Source organism: Pelobates fuscus, chromosome 1, assembly GCF_036172605.1.
Source record: "Pelobates fuscus isolate aPelFus1 chromosome 1, aPelFus1.pri, whole genome shotgun sequence".
Lineage (NCBI taxonomy): Eukaryota > Metazoa > Chordata > Amphibia > Anura > Pelobatidae > Pelobates > Pelobates fuscus.
Window position 1 is genome coordinate 207,954,756 of NC_086317.1, and position 16,797 is coordinate 207,971,552.

At 39.6% G+C, this 16,797-nt stretch overlaps 1 protein-coding gene across 7 annotated transcripts in view; it reads left to right on the forward strand.

Annotated features, from left to right (window-relative positions):
* Nucleotides 1-16,797, forward strand: part of PUM1 (pumilio RNA binding family member 1) — a 42,102-nt gene that overhangs the window by 23,352 nt on the left and 1,953 nt on the right. For 2 of the 7 annotated variants that reach the window (XM_063454004.1, XM_063454038.1), the window contains exons 6-21: nt 1,612-1,778; nt 2,963-3,233; nt 3,336-3,429; nt 3,709-3,825; nt 4,029-4,180; nt 5,591-5,729; nt 6,034-6,177; nt 6,260-6,544; nt 10,796-11,032; nt 11,179-11,446; nt 12,093-12,222; nt 12,822-12,956; nt 14,204-14,341; nt 14,493-14,618; nt 15,563-15,684; nt 16,597-16,789. In XM_063454004.1, coding sequence (XP_063310074.1) covers nt 1,612-1,778; nt 2,963-3,233; nt 3,336-3,429; nt 3,709-3,825; nt 4,029-4,180; nt 5,591-5,729; nt 6,034-6,177; nt 6,260-6,544; nt 10,796-11,032; nt 11,179-11,446; nt 12,093-12,222; nt 12,822-12,956; nt 14,204-14,341; nt 14,493-14,618; nt 15,563-15,684; nt 16,597-16,789 — 2,718 coding nt within the window. The remainder of the gene's footprint in view (nt 1-1,611; nt 1,779-2,962; nt 3,234-3,335; nt 3,430-3,708; nt 3,826-4,028; nt 4,181-5,590; nt 5,730-6,033; nt 6,178-6,259; nt 6,545-10,795; nt 11,033-11,178; nt 11,447-12,092; nt 12,223-12,821; nt 12,957-14,203; nt 14,342-14,492; nt 14,619-15,562; nt 15,685-16,596; nt 16,790-16,797) is intronic. The other 5 variants (XM_063454022.1, XM_063454046.1, XM_063454030.1 and 2 more) reach the window with 3 other exon arrangements.

Consider the following 16,797-nt stretch of genomic DNA (forward strand, 5'->3'; position numbering starts at 1 on the left):
TTTATTGCAAATGGTCCAAATATAGTTATATGTATATCTGTATTGGTTGCTTATTGTCTTAATTTCTGGCAAATTTAAACAAAACTATACTTTACTTTGTGGTAATTTCACGCATCTCTTATTCCCCTATTATTAAAGCTACCTTAAAATATTCCCTTCTTGCTTGCCACCATCAGTATGTGCATTTATTCAAAAGTAATTTACAAACAAGCTTGAAGTTACTTAGAAAATATTAAGTACAAAGAAAAATAACAACGCAAAAAATTGTATAGAAATAATAATTCCTGCAAATTTGCTTGTGTAATAGCATAATCTCATAGAAGACAAAATAAATAAAAACCAAATTGGCGTTCATTGAAATGAATTACAATAAAGGGTTACTCTAAGCACCATGACCACTTCAGTGTTTTCGAAGTGGTCATGGTGTCTCTGGCAGAGTCATCTTTACACAGGGGTTAATTTACTGGCCAATGAATGACAGGTGGGACTGACATCTGGCTTCTGCAGCTCTGGATAAGCCATGTGCATGTCACCTGACGCGGAGGCTAGCTTGGTAGGGCCCAGGTAAAAGGGCAAACTTTTGCAAAACAGTTTGTCCCATTACCAAGAAAGAGTGCCATGGTGCTCTTCGCCTCATAAAACAACCCTTTATGTCTTAAAAACTATCAGGATGCTAACATTAAAAGGTCATGTGAGGTAGATGAATACGGAAGCATGAGCTGCACATCATTCCTCTCCAGTTGACAATCTGACTCCGCTTACAAGCATTAGACATTTGGTATCTTTTTATAACGATGCAACACCTTGTAAATATATTTAAAAGATAACCAGCATGGCTAAATTCACAATTAAAGCGCAAAAACTTGAATATTGTGTTTGCACTTCTAAACACCGCTACGAGCTCCACAAATGACTAGCTGCCCGTGTTCTAATCAATATAGCATGCTGTATTATGACTTCAAGCTCCATCCAGTAATGCATTGTGGTTTTCATTTGTGGCCCCTCATTGATGCCTGCAAATTTATTGAACTAGCTGCAAGGCTTGTATTTGTTTTACTGATCATTTGTAGTTCAGTGTGTTAAATCTGTAAAACATTAAATTTTTAAAAGTTACTTCCCCTTTTAATTAATATGGTTGTAGCTTATGTATAAATGAAGTGTATTCGAAAAAGAAAAAAAATGCTTTATACATATCATGGCTAAAGTCGTTGTGCAAATTAACAATGATGCTCCACACAAGACAGATTTAGCAACCAATACAGTGATTATAATTGTCTTGTTTTGCCGTTTAAGATGAACAGTAAACCCATTATGCTTTAAAGTAAATCCGCTAATTTTGTTTTTAGATATTATTCTCTACGAGCAGGATGCAAGTTTAGTCAATCGTTTGCTTTTTTTATTCTGACCACAGAAAGTTATTGGACGGTTGATTGAATCTTGAGATTATTATTATTATTTTTTTTATTATTTTTATCAAAGTGCCAGACATTTCTTTATTTTCATAAGCTGTTAAGGAGTGTCACTAAATGATGGGGTCACATCAATTACAAAAACACCCAGAGTAGCCTGAATATACGTATTTGGAAAAGTGTTCTTTGCCTTTTTGTTTAGGGGCCAAGAGATTCGGAAGGAGATGAAAATGACAAGGGAGACAAAAAGAACAAAGGTGTCTATGAAGGGGACAAGTTAGGTGATCTGAAAGAGGAAGGGGATAGTATGGATAAAGCCAATGGACTACCGGTCCAAAATGGGATTGATGGAGATGTGAAGGATTTCAGGTGAGGCTCAGAAACCAATATTACAAATTGTTTAATTGTTATTGCTGTTTATATAGCGCTAACAGATTCTGTAGTGCTTATAATAGTGTTCAAGTTGTAAAAATGGGGCAATTACAAGTAAAGATCAATATTCGTGGAGTTATTATCACCTTTTGTAACAGAATATAATTTAATATATAATTTAACCCTATAGTTTTCTTTGAAATGTATCTTTTCTTGAACATGTAAAATTAACTTTCATGAGATGGTGTATGTCGCCTAATTTTAGATTTACAAACTTGAATACCTTAACCAAGGTTTATTCCAGCGTCTTTGGAATTTCATAAGATAGTGTGGGCTTGAAAAATTTGCTTTGAATCTAGGAGCCAGCTATAAAAATGTTAAGAGCCAGGTTTTTTTTAAACTAACAAAGCTTTATTTTCAACAAAAAAGGACAATTCTTAAAGGGACACTATGGTCAACAGAACCACTACAACTTAATGTAGTGGTTCTGGTGTAGTCTAGCTTGTTCCTGCAGGCTTTTCAATGTAAACACTGCCTGAACATTCCCCACAGAGATGTATTGATTCACTGCATTTCTATGAGGAGATACTGATTTGCACAGCGTGCTTTTTTTACTGCGCATATGCAATAGCCTCTGATTGAGATTGCCAAGATTTGTGATCTCAGCCATGAAGGTGGGGGCAAGCTGTGACAGGACTGGAATGTAGTCATATCCCGGCATCCAAGCAGGATGTGCGAGGGAGAAGAGCAGGAAGAATACAGCTCTGTTGCCACTGCCACCTGAGAGGCCCCTAAGCCATTGACTAACTGGCTGATAAATACTTAGACGCAAAAACAAAATGTCTAGTCGCCATGGCAACCCGACGCTTATGATTTATCGAGCCACGAAATAATGCAATTTGCTGTAAATTGTTGGAAATGGTACGGTTAGAAAAACAAAACTATGTTTTCATAGAAAGTCCTGCCAACTTATCTTATATTCTAAAAATACTACTAATTTATATCTTTAACTTGATACAAATCACAAGTGATCACACCTCACTATATTTTCTATTTTTTATTGTGTACTTTCAGACAGGCTGCTTGGTTTCAGTTATTGAATGGCTAGATCTAAAATGAAGGGGTAACGTAGAACTGAATAAGCATAAGTTATTATTTTTTATTTTTTTTTAATCTTGTAGCCGTACCCCAGGAAACTGTCAGAATTCTGCTAATGAGGTTGATCTCCTCGGGCCCAACCAGAATGGTTCAGAAGGACAAGCTCAACTTTCAAATAGTAATGGAACTAAACAAGTGGAGGATTTTGGTGGTATGGAGTCCCAAAATGTACAGCTGGATCATATGGAGCATGTTGGTATGGAACCATTACAATTTGACTACCAGGGCAACCAAGTGCCTGTTGATTCAGGTGCCACTCCTGTGGGCCTCTTTGACTATAATTCTCAGCAGCAGGTGAGCTTAATCTGTGCCTGGTTATTGAATTACCTTAAAAATAAGAATGATCTGTTTTATTATGGATTTTGTCAAATTAAACGATCACCTATCTTTGTGTAGCTGTTCCAAAGACCGAATGCCCTCGCAGTCCAGCAACTGACAGCTGCACAGCAGCAACAATATGCTTTGGCAGCAGCGCACCAGCCACACATAGGTGAGTCTGAATGAAGTGCAGCATAAGCAGAGCATGCAGGTATTCAGAATGAACTGCAAATCGCAATGTAGTTGTATTTCCATATACGCTTTTTACGGTTGGTCGAGACATATGCATAAAAAAATCCGCTTTCTAGAATTAGCCATTTAGCAGACAATCATTGTTGTGTTGATCCTTTGATCCCTTAAATGTCTCACTGCTTCCAGACCACCTTACTGCAGAGTAATATTGCTCTTGGCTTTCTTTTGCCAAGGTACTGAAGTCTGCTTTCACTGACAGGTATGTTTTCAGCAGGTTTAGCTCCCGCTGCCTTCGTCCCAAACCCCTACATAATCAGTGCGGCACCTCCTGGAACAGACCCATATGCTGCAGGACTAGCAGCAGCAGCAACTCTTGGTAAGTCCCCCTGAACCCATGCAATCTTCTTTTTATTTTTATATTTTTCTCCCCCACCTGTCTTTGATATTCCACTGGTGGAATGCATTGTGTATTGAAACCCAAGGCTTCAGAATTCACAAGTAAAGATTAGTCCAATTGCTGGAATTATCTTCTACTCCTTAAAATAACACAAAGTAATTTCCTAATATCTGCATGTACAGGTCCAGCAGTGGTCCCTCACCAGTATTACGGTGTGACTCCCTGGGGGGTGTACCCAGCCAATCTCTTCCAGCAACAAGCAGCAGCTGCTGCTGCAGCCAGCAACTCAGCCTCCCAGCAGAATAACCCACAGAACCAGCAGGGACAACAACAGGTAAGTGTCCTGTGGTCCTCCTCTTGCTGTTGATTTTATTTTCAATTTTACACTCTATACTTGACTCCCTCTTCTTGAACGCAGTTGACTTTTTTACCATATTTATAATATAGCTCTCCCATGATGACTGCATCTTTGCCACTTTTATTGATTTACTTACAATTAACAAATTGCAACAAACATGTATGTACTACTATAATAGCAATATTGCACTTGTTAACCTAGAGCAGAATGGTGAGGGATACAAATAATTTGTTGTTTTTTTAGAAAAAAATATTTTTAGAATTTGTTAACAGTTTGTAAGTGGTGTGGTTTAAATTTTCAGAATGTGTATTTGTTACTTTTGTTAAATTATGTGTAAATCTTGTATTTGCAGGTAATGGTATGTTCTATTATAAAGGAAATGTCTGTGTGTGAATATGAATGCTAGACTTGGGCAAAAGTTGGCTGGTCCAAATCAAATGCATTTTAATCCACACCTGAAGTTAGCGTTCATATTTGTTTGTGTGTAAAAAATGCAAAAAACTAAACTGAACGCCAATTTTGGCCAGTGTTTGTGACTAAGTGGCTATTAAAAAAAGACTGGACATATCCCACTTCAATACGTTGGGTTGTCTACTTTTGTAAATGCTATGCCATCATTGGGGTAATTCTCATTCCTGGGCTACCATACATTCTCAAAAGCAACATAACCAATCGGGCAAATTTCAATGTGAAAAAAAAGGAAACTCAAGCCTTATATTTGACTCAGTAACTTTTGAAAGCGCCATAAAACATGTACATGGGGGGTACTGTTATTCTCGGGAGACTTCGAACATAAATATTAGTGTTTCAAAATAGAAAAATGTATCACAACAATTATATTGTCAGTGGAAGTACAGTTTGTGTGTGATAAGTGCAAAACAAATGCATATTTACTGACGATATTATCGTTAAAAAGGTTTTACTGTTTTAAAACGTTATTATTTGTGTTCAGTGAAGTCTCCCAGGTAAAACCGTACCCCCATGTACAGGTTTTATGGTGTCCTAGAAAGTTACAGGGTTAAATATATAGGACTTGCGAGCCAAATTCTCTGGACATCCATCCTGCGTTGTCAGGCAGGTCCCTCAAATTGTAATTAATAAAATGACCCCGCGGTCACGACCGCCGTCGGGGGAACAGCGGGGACCTGGTAAGTACAAAGGACCGCGGGGATGTTCTAAGCTGCCCGACAGCGTTTAGGACCGCCCCAATAAGAATGGCATAGAACGCCCGCCATCCTTAAGGGGTTATATTTGCGGAGTTATAATTTTGTTACGTAAGCTTCGATGAACTGCCATCGCAGGCAATTCATTTTCTGTTGGGAATCTTTTCTAGTTTGTCCCTAAGCCCCAAAACTCTCAATTAATGTAAGGTTTTTCTGATTATAGGTACTGCGTGCTGGGGGCAACCAGCGGCCCTTAACGCCCAACCAGAACCAACAGGGTCAGCAGAATGATCAGCTTGTGGCAGCTGCAGCTGTGAACTCTGCCCTTGCCTTTGGACAAGGTCTAGCTGCAGGCATGCCTGGTATGTATTCCTTAATTGATACCTAAATATTTTTTTTTTTATAGGATTATCACTAGTGTGTCATAATACTTGGAATAACTTTTAGGTACTTATGTTTGAGACCTTGTTGTCCTTTGGTTTTTACATAGTCTTCCTTTGGCTAAACTTTGAGGCATTACACTTTTGTATTAAAAGGAACTGTTTGAAAACTGTATAGAGTAAGGACCAGCCATGAACAGATTTGTTGAGAAAATGTAAGTGTATAATGCATTCTAGTTTCTGAATGGTCTCTATATATTTTTTATTTTTTTACCTTCAATTTTAGGCTACCCAGTACTTGCACCTGCTGCTTACTATGACCAAACAGGGGCGCTGGTTGTTAACACAGGAGCCAGGAACGGTCTAGGGGGTCCTGTTCGGTTAGTAGCTCCAGCCCCAGTTATCATCAGCCCTTCTGCTGCTCAAGCAGGTAAGAACTAGGCAAAATATAAATAATATTAAATCTTGAATATGTTTGGTTTGGTGTGATATAGTAACTCCTATCTCCTTAGCAGTTGCAGCAGCTGCCGCCAATGCCAATGGTCCAGGAGGCTCAAACAATGGACCTTTCCGCCAGTTAAGTTCTCAACAACAGCAGGGTCAACCACAACCACAAGGCAATCAGAATTTGGCATCCAGCTCCTTTTACGGCAACAACTCCCTGACCAGCAACTCCCAAAGCAGCTCTTTGTTTTCTCAGAGTTCCGGTCAGCCAGCAAATAGTTCATTAGGTTTTGGAAGTAGTGGATCACTTGGTGCCTCACTAAGTTCGGCTCTTGGTGGTTTTGGGACAGCAGGTGAGAAGAATACTTATTGATAGAGTGAATGTATAGAGTAAAGTAATTGCATCAAGGAGGGTAAAATGGCACGGTTTACTTACTCACTGAAGTGCAACAAAAAATAGTAACTGCATTTATAGAAAGTATTTTAAAGTACATAAGTGAATGATCGCAATAGGTTTTTCACCTACATAAAGTGTCAAGCTGCACAATTTGCTTTTCTGTACACCCAACCATACAAACTAAAAGGGATATTATTGGAGGATATGGAGAATGACTGACTTCAAACTTTGTTTATTTGGTGCTTGACTTAAACAGGACCTGTCACTAACCAAATCACTCATGCTCTGAAACTTCATATCTACATTGTGCTAGTAGTCTTGCTAGCACGTGTATAGGTTGGGAGAAAAACTTATTTAAAAATAGTTTTTATCTCCCACCTACCTGTCAAGCAATTCCTCAGCATAGATTCTATGGCAAATGATTGACGGAGCTGAAGGGACCTTTTACAGCGATCCTTCCGCTCTCCACCTGTAGCATGCGCTGTGGTAACTGCCTAGACATCAGTCTCTTCAGACGCATGCAACAAAGCCAGAATGTCTGCATCACTGTAGAAATTTGAACTGCTTTAGGAAGTATCCCGAAGCGAGGCAAATATGTGAAGAGCATGGGCAGACCAGAGGTGGGTGTGTTGCACTACTGTAACTCTAGCAGAGGGTCAGGTGAGTGCCTGACATTCCCTTTAATGATACCTGCTTACATAAAGTAATAAAACCTATTTTTTTTTTTTTTTTTCAATTTATATTTTTTATTCAATTTAGAACAACATATATAATTGTTTTTTCCAATGTATTCAAATTTAGCATAATATGTGAGCATACTGGCGACATTTGGGGTATATAATAAAGGGATAACAGTATTAAACAATAGCGAGCAATAATACAGTGTAGAGCATTCTCTGCTATTCAAGCTGTTACTGTATTCGTTAGATGATCTTAAGGATCAGCGTCCAGTGGCAGAGTCCTGTGTACCTTTGTGTCATGGTGTGTCGTATAGGGGTCTATATAACTCCTGTTTCCTCTGTGTGGTCTCCGTTATTCATCGGGTCTGGGTTTCGCCGCTTTAATTAGTGGGTTCAGTTTCTTAAGTGTGATGTTGTGTGGTGCACTGTTTCGTTGTCTGCCTGCACTCTCTGAGACTCTCGGGTTTTTGGTGTGATGAGGGGTGTTCTGCTGTAGGGTGGTTGTCAGGCCTGCCCTTTGTAGAAAGAACTCCAGGTCATCCCCCGAGGTGAGTGTGCAACTCTCTCCTTTAATCTCTGTAAGGATTGGACCCTTCCATGCCCCAGCGGTACCTAACATTGGCGGCTCTTAGCTTCCTGGCTATAGGTGCCAGCTGTCTCTTTTCCGCGAGGATGGAGAATGGAGTGTCTGGATAGATAGCTATGTTGTGGCCGTCCACTGATACAGTCCCCATCTCTCTGGATTTTGCGAGTATGGTGGACCTCACGGAGATGTCTCGGGTCAGCACGATTACATCTCTAGGTGCTGATTCTGGTGCTGCCGCTGACTTCCGCACTCTGAACGCCGAGATGATCTGTGGTAGGTCGGGGCTGTCGGCAATGCCCATGGCCGTCAGGAGGTTGTGGGAGTATGGCAAGAGCTGTGTGTTGTCGACACTTTCTGGAATGCCTCTGAGGCGCAGATTTTTCCGCCTGTGTCTGACCTCCATTGTGGTGAGTGTGCGTTTCATTTGTCTTACCTGTGAGGTAAGTTCTTGTATGTCTCGGCTTGCAGTACTTATTTTTTCATCTCTGGCGGTTTCTCTCGTTTCCAGGGAGGTAACTTTCTGTTGTACCCCCTCCACTTCTGTTTGCATTTTCTGGAGGTCGCCCCTCCATATCTGTCTCATCTCCAACAGGAGCCGTTTTATATCACCTTTTGTGGCAGGTGCCTCATCTTCCTCTGATTCAGTGGCAGAGGATCTAGGCGAAGGCAGTGAGTCTTCTTCTTCCAGGGAGGCTTCAGATGCCTCGGGCGTGCAGCAGGCCTCAGGCGCCATCTTGGGTCTGTGTGTTCGCCGGCCGCTCAAAAGCTAGTCTGATGTCCGGCTGTTGGTGCTTGGCCGTACCTTGCTGCCTCTTATTTTTTTTCCCCATTGTCTCTGCTTTTGGGGGGTGTCTGTCTCTTGGGTCAGAATTCCACGATATTGTGGATTTTCCGTTTTAGCTCTTGTTCAGAACGGAGTTCCGTGAAAAGACGTCCGCTCTGTTTCCCTGTCGGCCACGCCCCCAAAACCTATTTATTTTAATGTTAGTGTCAGAATAAAATGACAATATCCAGAATAGATATATTTATATACACAGATATTCCTTAGCAGGTCTTAAAATTAGGTAAAACTAACATCAGATTAACAACTCGTGATTACACCATGTCGTGATTGATATAACAAAAAAGGCATAACGGAGAAGCAGTGTGTGCAAAAACGAAGTATACCTTATGTGAACCAGCTTGTAGAACCATCATTAACAGCAATAACTTCAAGTATTCGTTTTCTGTATTACTATTAGTCTTTTACATTGGGAAAACAAGGGGCTGGCTGCACTCACCTGAACATGCTTAAATGGGGTGCTGCTTGGGGCCAATAAGTACAGTAAAAATGAAAATCCAGCGCACTCCCATATCTATCTACTAAACAGCTACTTTGGTGCTGACAGATTTTGCTAGTTTTATTAAAAACGCCTAATTTAGGCAAAAAATAATGTGGGTTTAGTTACATTATATATTCATACATTGCATAAGCCTTGTACTGCAGAGAACTCGAGATGGAAGGATTTCCCCAAGTGAGTAGCTCATTTAGTAGACGGTTGGTAGTGTAAGACCTGCCAAAGATGGGGTACATTGACGTTTGTGGCAGGCTTATGCAATGTATGATTATATAATGTAACTAAACCCACATTATTTTTTGCCTAAATTAGGCGTTTTAAATAAAACTAGCAAAATCTGTCAGCACTAAAGTAGCTGTTTAGTAGATAAGGGAGTGCGCTGGATTTTCATTTTTACTAGTCTTTTACATTATGTGTAGAAATTTTGCCCCCACTCTTCTTTACAACATTGCTTCAGTTCACTGGCATTCAGTAATGCACAGCTCTCTTCAGGTCCTGCCACAGCATTTCAATTGGGTTGAGGTCTGGACTTTGGGCCATTACAACAACTTTGTTCTTTTCTGTATATATAGATTCCTGTTTCTCTGCGGTGTTTTATAGAGAGCAAAAGCAAGTTTGGGTATCATTATGGGCCATTATTATTTGGGAACATTATAGGCCTAAAGTGTATTCCTCGTCTAGAGTGTTTACAAAAAATAAAAAAAACTGTTGGGCCCCCCTTGCCCTTTTAAATACAGTAAGACCTTACATTTCCCGTAGGAAAGCATTGGGTTGGCTGAGATAATCAATTCTGATGATCTCAACCAAGGAGGAGGGGCGCAAGGTGAAGCTTAACGCCACCCTGGCCAACCAACCTCTCCTCCTAGAGCTGCATTAAATCAATGCATCTCTATCTGGAAAGTTCAGCACCTCCATGCAAAGCATGGATACACTGATTGTGCAGCACTGACCCAGGAAGCACCTCTAGTTGCTGTCTGAGTAAGGTGTCCTTAGGCAGTAATGTAAACACTGCTTAAAGGACCACTATAGTGCCCTGAGGTTGCCCCCACCCTCAGGGTCCCATTCCCGCTGCGCTGAAGGGGGAGGAAGGGGTTAATCCCTTACCTTTTTTCCAGCGCAGGGCTCCCTCTTAATGCTTTCCTATGGACGCTGGTGTCTTCTCACTGTGAAAATCACAGTGAGAAGCGCACAAGCGGCTGTCAATGAGACAGCCACTAGAGGCTGGATTAACCCATATGTAAACATAGCAGTTTGCTATGCTCACAGCAGAAAGGGTTAATCCTAGAGGGACCTGGCACCCAGACCACTTCATTAAGCTGAAGTGGTCTGAGTGCCTATAGTGGTCCTTTAATGTGATGTAACTGCCTAATGTAATGAAAATACATGAAAATGAATGCAGGGACTGACTAGACTCACCAGAACAACTGCCTTAAGCTATAGTTTTTCTGTTGACTATGGTATCCCTTTAATCTACTTATCTCCACATTTAGTAAGTTTTATATATGTATTCTTATTGTTTCGCAGTGGAGACACGAGGTGAGCTTTTATCGTTCCTTAGTCCGGTACTAATACTAATGTATTATTATTTTGTATTCTTCTTTTAGTTGCCAATTCCAATACTGGTAGTGGATCTCGACGTGATTCACTTACTGGCAGCAGTGATCTGTACAAGAGGACTTCCAGCAGTCTTACCCCCATTGGTCACAGCTTCTACAATGGACTTGGCTTCTCCTCTTCACCAGGTCCTGTAGGCATGCCTCTACCCAGCCAAGGACCCAGCCACTCCCAAACACCTCCACCTTCCTTATCCTCGCATGGGTCATCTTCCAGTCTTAACCTTGGTAAGGACTTTTTTTATTTTTTATTAACCTACACTATTGGTACCCTCATTCCTGTGGCCTCCAATCCCCGTCTCTTCCATCATTTCCTTGAATTCTGTTTTCTCAATACTATTCTCTAATTCTAAAAAGCCTATCTTTAATTACAGGGGGGCTGACAAATGGTAGTGGGCGCTATATATCTGCAGCACCAGGAGCAGAAGCAAAGTATCGCAGCGCCAGTAGTGCATCCAGCCTGTTTAGTCCAAGTAGTACACTCTTTCCATCCACCCGCCTTCGCTATGGCATGTCTGATGTCATGCCTTCTGGTCGAAGCAGATTGCTTGAGGACTTCCGTAACAACCGCTATCCGAACCTTCAGCTCCGTGAAATTGCAGGCCATATTATGGAATTCTCTCAAGATCAGCATGGCTCTAGGTAGATGTTTTATTTTTTAGCCCTTCACATTGCCAGTATTCTGTTCTCGAAGAGACTTCTAGACTACTGATGTGTTTTTGAACCAATAGATTGATTGCACTGGTGTTGTGGACTGCATTTTTAAATTAAGTTTTAATAAGAAGAAAACAAAAGTTTAGGTATTTATTGCAGCTTGTGTGAATCAATTTGTTATATATCCCCCCCCCTTTTCACTTTTAGTTGTATGAGTAATCTATATTTGCGTTCACACTATCGCATTCTATTCTAATATATACTATAATGAAATCTCGTTCAGACAATTGAAAAATAAATATGATAATAAAGTATATGAAGTTGCATATTACTGCAACTGCTTTAGTTGTTGAACAGAACATCCAAGAGTCAATCCCGACTGCGCAGGTCTCTCCTCCCCTTCCCGGCTACCGGACCACCAGTTGCGATGGTATACGGGGCATTTGCAAATTCGGGAAAGTCCTCATTTGGTGACAGTTCTGTTTAATGTTTAAGCATATTTTTCTTTAATGTCAATAAAACAGTAGTTACTTTGTAAAGTGTGAATATATTCCACACTGCAAACTTGATGGTAGAGGACACTAATTGACTGTATTGTGATGTCTCCATATTGATTTTGCCATTTTCCCCACAGGTTTATTCAGCTTAAGCTGGAACGAGCAACTCCAGCAGAGAGACAACTGGTTTTCAATGAGATTCTACAGGCTGCCTATCAGCTGATGGTTGATGTTTTTGGCAATTATGTTATACAGAAGTTTTTTGAGGTTTGTCCTGGTTCATATATTAAGTATAAATATTAATGCGAGTGTGACCTTTTGTACTAAAGCCTTTAATGTCCAGGTTTACAATGCAGCCGTGACGATCTGGTCTTAATTTTAATACGACAAAAATGTATGTCCTGCGTTGTGAAGAGGTTAAAGAGGTAGGAGTTTCATTGATGGAGTATCTACATGTAAACAATGTACTCCAAGCACCATTTTCTGGCAAACTATTTTGGAGCGGTTTACCACAAAATGTTGGACTTTTTCTGGCATCCTTGGATGACAATAATAGGCAGAGAAAACTGGGAGCCGTTCAGCTCATAGCTCTATGTCCGTTCTGGCTAGTTTTGCACAGCTTTGAAAAGATAAAGCAATGCAGCATTGTTTGAGCATATGCAGGTGTTATGGGGAGTATCCTGGCTTTAGTCAGTTTGATCAAGCAGTTTCACAGAGAATGGGGACTACATAACATAACCACCACTATGAGCTCGTAGTGCTTAATAATGTTTACATTTCCACCATTACAATTCCACTAGCACAAAGATTATTGTATGTCAAGTACTCGACTACCAGTTGTTACTGGATTTTAACCTTCTTTGCAGTTCGGCAGCCTAGATCAGAAGTTGGCGTTGGCAGAACGGATTCGTGGGCATGTACTTTCCCTGGCCCTGCAGATGTATGGATGTAGAGTGATTCAGAAGGCATTGGAGTTCATTCCACCTGATCAGCAAGTCATCGTAAGTGAACTGTTAAAATTGTCCTGTCAATTCAGATGTAAGGCTGCAGTTAAATATTAACATAAGTACACCTCAACCAGACAAAGAAAAATTAGCATATATGTAATATCGCATGTGTGTATATTAAATATTAGTGGCCCCTTTTCATTTCGATTTTTTAAATCTTATAATATATTTTTTTTTAGTAGCCACTTGGTCACAAACACTGGCCAATATTGACGTTCAAATTAGTTTTTTTTGCATTTTTCACACACAAAATATACTTTGGCCATTGTTTGTAACCAAGTGGCGACTAAAAAGACTGGACATACTCCAGTAGCAATACCTTGGGTTGTCTACTATTGCAAATGGAATGCCATCATGGGGGTAATTCTCATTCCTGGGGTAGCATACGGTCTCAAAGGCAACATAACCAATCTGGCGAATTTCAATGTGAAAAAAATGAAAAATGTAACCTGCTATATTTGACCCTGTAACTTCCCAAAACACCATAAAACCTGTATACAGGGGGGGTTCTGTTTTACACGTGAGACATCGCTGAATACAAATGTGTTTTATTGCAGTAAAAGCGTATTATACTAGTCACAGTTTGAATGTCACATAGAACTTAAACGTTTCTCCTATTTTTTAAAACTATTTTATTCATATTAAGTTATGTGTCATACCTAAATATTTGATGTTAAATGGTTTCCCCTGAATAAAATGATATATATGTGCGGGTATGAAAGCGGTGAATTACGCATGAACAGACATGTAGCGCAAATTCAAGTTTTTGTTTAAGTTTTGTTTTTATCACAACCTGTACATTTGGTTTAGTCCTTTAGGGGTTTAAGAGCAATGTTACAAAACATTCAAAGGTGTTTGTAACATATTAAGTGCCTGGTTTGTTAGGGTTTTTCCCCCTCTCACTTACTTGTCTTATCTGGACTTCATTGAATTAGGGATATCTTGGGAAGCACACTCATTTCTCCAGCAGTAAGGAGGATTTTTTTCACTAATCCTCAGTATCTTTTAGTGCAACAAAGCATTTTTTATATGAAGGAGTAGCATTAGAACAATATTTCTGAGCAACATTGTGAGCTATTCATTTATTAGAAGAAAATGAAATGGTCATTTAAGAAAACTTCCTTAATGTCGAGATGACAGAAAAATGGTTTTGTTTTGGTGGGGGTTGCTTCAATCCTATATTTTCTTTGATTATTTGTTTTTTTTCTGTCCACTTCTTGTCTTTTACTTCCATTTCCTAGAATGAGATGGTCCGAGAGCTAGATGGCCACGTTTTGAAATGCGTGAAGGACCAGAATGGGAATCATGTGGTACAGAAATGTATAGAGTGTGTGCAACCACAGTCCCTGCAGTTTATCATTGATGCCTTCAAAAGCCAGGTGAGTGACCTGGCATGGATTAATTTAGAATAGCCAGGTTATTGCAAAGGGAATGTGGCAATGGAAGGGAAAAAGAGTACAAAGTAGTTGTTGCCATACAAGCCTTTTGGTTTAAATACTGGTTTGATCACTGAACACACTTTGTCTTTAGGTATTTGCACTCTCTACACATCCATATGGGTGTAGAGTGATCCAGCGGATCCTGGAGCACTGCCTTCCAGAGCAGACACTGCCCATTCTAGAGGAGTTACACCAACATACTGAGCAACTTGTACAGGTACAAGAAATTGTCTATTTAGTTTTTTTTTTTTTGTTTTTTTTTAATTATGCTGAAATTATAAAGTTTAGGTAGTATCTTGTTATATACACACACATCGTTTCCATATTGATAAAATCTTGAGAAAATCTTTGACTGTACATTTTTCATACATCTACATATATATATATTTTTTTTTTAAATGGTAGAATATTGTAGGATTGACTCCTAAAGTCTGCAGTGTGTGATTTTTAGTGATAATGAAAGCTTATATATGTCTTAACTATGGTTTAAATGAACATTCGTTTGACATGTGGCACCACATGTGAATAGGCACCTGTAATTTGCTGAAGTGCTTTCTGTGTGAGGATATGCTGTAGCTTATGAAAGTGTTGGTTTCTATTCGATTCTATTGGCTCCAAGGGCTATTTCTTTCTCCCTTGAGTGTGTGTCCACAGGTTTCAATTTATCTTTGCATCCCTATCTTTCAATTAGTCCTCTAGTGTCATTTCCCTGGCACAGGCTGAAAGAAAAAGGGGAGTTCTTGCAAAGGCTTCAAACAAGACCTGGGGCAGTGGAATTTCCATTTAAACGTTTTCTGTAGTACATGGTTTTCCTGCACAAATAAAATGGGCATTCTGTGTAGTCAAATGTTTGTGTTTTGTTTTTTTTTTTTGTTTTTTTAAAGAAAAACTAGAATTTTGAATACTAATGTGTACAAATGTTTACACTGCTCAGACTGCAGAATCAGACTCTGTGCCCTTCAAATCACTACATTGAGCTGTAGTGGTTCTGGTGCATATAGTGTAAGTTTGAGAGGTTTTTGGCACTAGAATCATTCAGTACATTTATATATCCCGTTATTGTGGATAAATTTTTTACACCACTTCTACTGCAGTAACTCTGCAACAGTTGTGAATTTTTTCTGTTCCAATAAGTTTAAGTATTTGTTATTCTGCTTACAGGATCAATATGGTAACTATGTCATTCAACATGTTTTGGAACATGGGCGACCAGAGGATAAGAGTAAAATTGTTGCAGAGATTCGGGGTAATGTTCTGGTTCTGAGCCAGCACAAATTTGCAAGGTAAGATGTTTTTAGGAAGATGGCATGTTAGGCTGGTAGTTTATCACAAAATATGTTTGTAGTATAGAAACAGAAAGCACTTTCTCTTTGAATTTCAATATTATTAACCTAATGTAAAGTGGTATTTGGGAAAAAGACTGGTATTAAGAAGTGCCCTGCACCATGAAGGTTTAAAAAGTAGATTGTTACCTTTGCTTTTCTGTGCAGCTTCCCTGGCTGAGATCAGTCTTGATGGTCTCTGCTAATCCAGTGGGAAACATGTTGACGCTAGTGAGCATGCATGGAAAATTATGCTGTTGGCAGCGTTTCACTGAATAACAGAGTCTGACTGTTATTCAGTGGGAAGTGCCTCTACTGGCTGTCAGGAACACGACCCCATGAGATAAAGTGGTCTGGGACACATTGTAGTCGTCTTTAATTGATTCTATTTTATTATATTGTGTGCGCATATACAGTTTGATAAAGTAGTAAAGAAGTACTCCAGGTCCAAATGTTACTTTTAATTATTTCTATTAAGCTACTTGTGACTTGATCATGCACAGGGAGCAGTTCCCATCCGAACCCAGGTAAAAAGTCAAAACATTAGAAAACTGGTTGAGTACTTGGGTACTGAACTAGGGTGGCAGTACTAAAGTAGTCCTGGCACCATAATTGCTAGATTGCACTATAGTGGATATGGTGATATGGTGCTTGGAGTGTTTCTAGAAGTATAAAAATATTCTTGTGCATTATAGTCATATTGCAGATGTTTTTAGATAATTTTTTCTGGCGGTTCATGCATATCATTTTGTGAGGATTTTCCCCCTATATTATGAAACTACTGCTTTAGTAATGTATTTGTGAAAAGATAGGGTATTTTATAAAGTATTTTTGATTTTTTTATACATCTCCCCCCATGTCTTTTATTTAAAGTAATGTTGTGGAGAAGTGTGTGACACACGCATCCCGTACAGAGCGAGCTATGTTGATAGACGAGGTTTGCACAATGAATGATGGGCCTCATAGTGCCTTATACACCATGATGAAGGACCAGTATGCCAACTACGTAGTACAGAAAATGATTGATGTGGCAGAACCAGCTCAACGTAAGATTGTCATGCACAAGGTAAGTAG